The following is a 6000-nucleotide window of genomic DNA, read 5'->3' on the forward strand; positions in this document are numbered from 1 at the left end:
ACTAGGCTGAGTTTTTCATGTTATAGGATGTCATCTTGCTATTAAATTGGAAGTAGCATACCTTAGATCCATCCCTCTGGAGAAGGTCTGGGGATGTGGCTCAGTTTAGAGCACTGCCTAGCGTGTCCAAGGCCCTGGGTTTCATCCCCAGTACTGCAAAAAGAGAGAAAAAGCTCTCTATGGAGAAAACAGTATATATCTTCAATGTTTTAGACTTAAAATTTTTACCTTATGGAATGCTTTTCTTTCCATTTTTGACTACTGCTGATACATTTGGTTTTAGAATAGATGTCAATTTGTCCTCTTAATATTCTTTAATAAAGAAAAAAATTCTTTATTAAAGAATTTTATCCTTTAATAAAATATTTTTAGCTTTTGGACAAAAACAAATTTTAAGAATGGACTCATTCCGCCCCCCCCCCCCCCCCCGCCCTTTGTTTCCTGTAAGTTACTACTAAAGATCCTGAAAATATGGAAGAAACAGATAAGGCAAAATGTATCTTTGACAACATGGTCACATTTTAATTCAGGCCATCAATTTGAATATGTAATTCAGATTTGAAATAAACTAAAAAGCTAGTTTTTGTTGTTTAGAAATTTTATGTGTTTCCTGGCTGCAGCAAGTTGTAGGTAAAGTCCTGAGCACCTAAGAGCTGTGAAGTATCAGGAGATGTAGTTCTTGATGCTCAAGCTCTCTGACATTGATCCCACCATGAATTTCATATAGTTAGGATTCCTTTTAGAAATAACTTTCCAAAACCTTTATTCCTAAACTTTGTTGCTTTTTGTCATTGGCATTATTATTTAATGTGTATTAGGTTTCTGCAGAATGTGGTATTATATAGTTAAAGAAACTCATTTTCTTAAGTACCTTGATTGTAAACTGACAAATAATGAAAAAAAAAATCACACTGAAAAGTATTTTGCTCCATTCACTGAAAATGCAACAGCTGGCCTGGCAGAGTGAGTATTGTTTACAAAAATAAGAAAATTCCTATTTTTCTGACTTCATATGTCATAAATGCCTTATTTCTTTGACTCAAGACTGCAGTAGGCCAAAGAGTTGTCTTTCACCGAAGTCAGATATAATGCAAAAAATGTCAGCACACCTCGATTCCATCCTGGTGCTCCTTTGTATTTTATCAGTGTCCCCAACCATTAGTTCATGGGGGGAAAGAAAGAAGAATAATTAAAATCTCGAGGTGGGGAATTTTTATTAATTTCCCTGATGGCTGTATTCCTGCCTTGATATTAGAAACAGCAAGAATGTAGTCCTTTTGTGTAGAAATGCGGCAGCTCTTTTCGGTATATCTTGAAGATAATGAAATGAAGCAAACCCCTGCTCTCCACCGATGAACTTGTAAATGCTATGCTAACAAGCTGATTAGATATTCAGTCAGTCCTAGGACTTTGTGTAATTTCAAGTTATGTTGTGATTTTTTTCAAAAATATTTCAAAAATAACATTTACTTATCCTGAGTTTTCTGAGTATAGTATAGTACACAAACATGATTCTTATCATTGTGAAAGGATTTCTTTGTTGCTTGGTTTGTTGGTTATATTTTTTTGAACTTACATATCTGAAAGGTTTTAAATATCTACAGCTCATGGGAGCAAAGCTGATATTTCTAACCATTTAAAACCTAATAAATGAACAAGGTTCATGTATCTGAAAGTATTTTTAATGTCTGTATTTCATGACAGCAAAACTGAGATTTCTAACTATTTAAAACCTATTAAGGGAACAAGGCTGAGGTATTAAAGTGGTATGACTCGCCAGTTAATTTAAAATGTGTTCATGAGTTTTTGCTGTTTGCTTTCTCCACACTTTGACTTTTCAATCTCACAAACACATATGCTGCAGGATGAATAATTTATGTTTCAGCACATAAATATTTTATCACTCAATGGTTTGCATAGTGCATTTTTTACACTTGTTTAGGGGCATCATTTCTATGTAAAGTGGATTTCATAGGAGGTTAGCAATTTACCATGTCACTGTTAACATTCCAGATGTTGAATGTGGAGGAGGTTTTTATATCAGAAGCTTGGTCAGTGACATTGGCAAAGGTAAGCAGAAAAATGAATTATGAATTATCATTTAGAGAGTAATATTCCTTTTTGATGGGAAGAGGGAATTTTCTATTTTTCATATTTCTGAGTACTGGCCTGTGGAACTGAGCTCTTACTGCTTTCAGCCTTGGGAGCATTGTCAGTTTCTAGCATGGAATTACCATCCTCTGCAGCTATAGTGAGGGACTTGTGATGGGACAGGAAGAGAAAGGAATGGCAGATGAAGGCAGGAGTAATGAATGCAAGAGCCAATGTTTTTTTAAGTACAAAACATTTTAAATCCAAGTAGATATCAGAAAAAAAAAGACGTATCCTCCTAAAAGTTATATTTATTGATTCAAATCACATTAAAAAAAAAATCCTGGAAACCATAGTCTCACAAACCACCAGGAAGTTGTGATTCTGGCTCTGCTTTTCCCGGCAGTTACAACACTAGAATAGTATATCTCCTGTGCAAAGTAAGGGTAAAATTGACCTCATGAGGTTGCTTCATGAATTGAATAAAAATAAATATGTGCCAGTTTTTTGTAGACTTTAAAGCAGTTCATGAGTTATTATATTGTTTTGCTACTTAATTATTTGTTTATCTCAGGGGTCTTGGCTCTTACTGGTTTACTTATAGTTCAGCTTTAGGGATGGTTTTGAGAGGTTTGAGTCAAGTTCTTTTGTCTTTTGAAAGATTGTAGATTGTGAAATACTGAAACACTCATCTTATGGAATTTTCACCTTTTGTTGCTGTAGAGCTCTCTTCCTGTGCCAATGTACTAGAGCTTACCCGAACCAAACAGGGGCCATTTACACTAGAAGAACATGCCCTCCCTGAGGACAAATGGACAATTGATGATGTTGCACAGTCTCTTGAGCATTGCTCGTCTCTTCTGCCAGCAGAGCTGACACTTAAAAAATCAAAACCTGAAGAGTCTAATGAGCAGATTTTGAGCTGTGAATATATGACTCTAAATGAGACAAAGGGGGAAGATGATGTTAATAAGACATTCTGAAGTTGACCTGAGAATATCATCATTTCCTGGTTGACATTTGAATCCTGTTTGTAGATGCAGAATGACAAGCTACGTGCAAGGGACAACCGGTTCTTCTAACTACTACTACTTCTTTTTTTTTTTCATGAATAAAAATGACCATCATTTAGTATCTATAGCCTACAACTTATTTACTATACATTATGAATGGAGTTGCACTTGTTCAATTCTTTTCTATACTATCAATTGTTCTTTTAAGATATTTTTATATTAAAATATGAATTTGATTGGAATCAGGATATTGATGCTGAGTTTGATTTCTTCAGCCTTTTTCTATGAAAAAGCTGAACTGATTTTCTAAGCAAAGATTTATGAGCTACGTGTCTGAGTAACATCATTAAATGTGATTTTGATTTTATTTGGATTTCCATGTGGCTTCATTGTTTAAGAATTCTCTAACTCTGAAATGGCTATTACTGAACTCCTCCTTGCCTTTGGAGAGTTTGTTATTTAAAAACATTTCCTTAAAAAGACTGTACTCACCTAGTATTTGCTGTGTGTGTTTAGATCTTAGAAATGAATAAAGTTTTATAATAAATATTTGTAAATGAACCAATCATTGCTGCTACCACTTACAATATGTAAAAAAAAACTAATATTGAATTAATTTCTCTTCCGTTAGAGTCCAAGATAGCTCCTCCTCCAATAGCTTTGTGCAGCTATGTGCTCTCTTTTTTTTGGTGATTTCATCAACCCAATCAACTACTTTGTGCCAAATTACTAAGTAACATAATTTTTAAAATTTAAACTACAGACCTGTATCTTAAGTTAAGGTTTTCTCTGATCTTTAAATTTTATTTCTCTCTCTCTCTCTCTCTCTCTCTCTCTGGTTTCTTCAGTGGTTTGCTCTTTATAGTGAAGTTTATAGACTTGGAGATAGCTGCCCTGTACATTCCAGCTGATGCCTTCTGCTCCAAATACTTAAAAATAGTGATTCTAAAATGTTTTTGTTCAAATAACTGGAAAGTTACAAATCCCTCTTTCCCATAATTTTGAAAATTACAAAATAGTAAATTTTATGTAATGCATCCTTCATAATTTTGTTGAGAATGTAATGTATTATGCAACTGATATGCAGAAATGTTTAATTTCCTCTTCATTTACTCAAATATAATTTCAAAAGGAAAATTTTAAATTTCATAAAATTTGAGATTTCATAAAATAAATTTTCATAATATAAAATTTCATAAAATTTTGGGATTTTTATTGATTACCTTTCTTCTTAAAGGTGGTTGCCTGCTTGCAACTCAGCATTTTAACATTTAAATTTAAAGTGATTTCATTTGTGGTTTATCTATATGTGGTTAATATACAAAGTTAGGTGCTTCAGTAAAGCATCTTCAGCATATTGGCAACATTTGAAATGAAAATATTAAAACTAATTCTTAGTATGAGACCCAAAACTGAGCATATTGATACCTTGCTGCATTAACATAAAATGACAAACACATAAATTTATAAATTGAAAATTTATTATTTTACTTATTCATTTGTAGTACTCTACAATTTGTGTCAACCAAAGGTGACAGTGGCTACCTCTGCCTGTTAAGAGTGGCATAGGTTACAATGTTTTCATTCATTGCCAAAGTCCAAATTGGGGGATGTTTCAGTTTTAGAATATGGATGAGGTAGTTCTGCTTTTTTTTTCCATCTTAAAAATTGACATGTACAATTTACTGATTAGGAAAATGTCAAGATTATTTGAGAAGGAAATAACTTCTAAAAATGATAGCCAGTCCTTTTATTTTATATTGAAAACATTGAAGAAAATTTTCCCAAATAGAAAAATTACCTCTAGTCCTTACCATCCTAATGCACTAACTTTCAAAGTTTGATTTTTATAATACTATTTTTTCCTTTTTGTTCAGATAATTAGTCTTAAGTCACCTATACTACTTTGAAAAAAAAACACAGGGGCCCTCCTCCACTGAGCTATACCCCCAGCCCTTTTTTTTTCGAATGTGAACGAAAAATTTATTTGCTCATTTCTTGCATTTGAAGTACTCTTCGATGACATCCTTGGCCTGAGATTCTTTGCCATAATCCTTAATAACTACACAACTGCAACCAACCACTTTACGGGGCTTGCCCTCTCGGTCAATTTTACAGAGTCCTACCCATTCTCCTAGTTTCTTGTTGTCATCGACCTTAATTAGATTGATTTGGTGTTCAGCACAAAGGGCCTCTACCAATTTGACATACATAGGCTCATTACAGTTGGATGCAAGTACACAGAGATGGGCCTGGCGCAATTCCTCAAAGTCCAGATGCTTCTGCAACAACCTTTTTAGTTTTTATTTTGAGACAGAGTCTCGCTAAGTTGCCTAGGCTATCCTTGAACTTATGGTCCTCCTGCCTCAGCCTCTTGAGTAGTTGACATCACTGTGACCACCATGTCCGGCAGGCACCTATAGTTTTTTTATTGAAAATTTTTATTTGATATTATCCATATTTAGTTTTGATAGTGATTATTGTAATCATATTCCTACCTACTCATAATTTGTTTGAATCATTTTCCTATGACAAAATACTTGAATTGTTTTGTTTTATGAAGATAAATTCTCAGAGTGGGATTATTCAGTGAAATTATTTGACTTAATAAGAGAAAAATCAAAGTTTCTCTAAATTGCTTTTGTGTGATTACCTGCATACTTTGTACATCTAGATAAATAAATGTCTTAATGGTTTCTTGATCTGTATGAGTTATTTATGCAGTAAAAGGTTGATAAAAATGTTTATCATGACTTTTGTAAACCTTAAGCCTTTTTTTTTTCATTTTGCTGTCTAGATTTGCTAACTTATTTTATGAATTCATTCTCTTTTATCATCATCAGGTGTGTTAAGTATTAAGGGTTAAATTTTACTGAAACTTTAAAATATTATAACT

At 33.2% G+C, this 6000-nt stretch overlaps 1 protein-coding gene across 1 annotated transcript in view; it reads left to right on the forward strand.

The window, feature by feature from the left end:
- Positions 1-3471, forward strand: part of LOC143389768 (pseudouridylate synthase TRUB1) — a 28861-nt gene extending 25390 nt beyond the window's left edge. Inside the window, exons 7-8 of the mRNA XM_076842595.1 lie at positions 2014-2070; positions 2815-3471. Coding sequence (XP_076698710.1) covers positions 2014-2070; positions 2815-3074 — 317 coding nt within the window. The 3' untranslated portion in view covers positions 3075-3471. The remainder of the gene's footprint in view (positions 1-2013; positions 2071-2814) is intronic.
- Positions 3472-6000: the final 2529 nt, after the last annotated feature.

This window comes from Callospermophilus lateralis, unplaced genomic scaffold (assembly GCF_048772815.1).
Source record: "Callospermophilus lateralis isolate mCalLat2 unplaced genomic scaffold, mCalLat2.hap1 Scaffold_62, whole genome shotgun sequence".
NCBI classification, from domain to species: Eukaryota; Metazoa; Chordata; class Mammalia; order Rodentia; family Sciuridae; genus Callospermophilus; species Callospermophilus lateralis.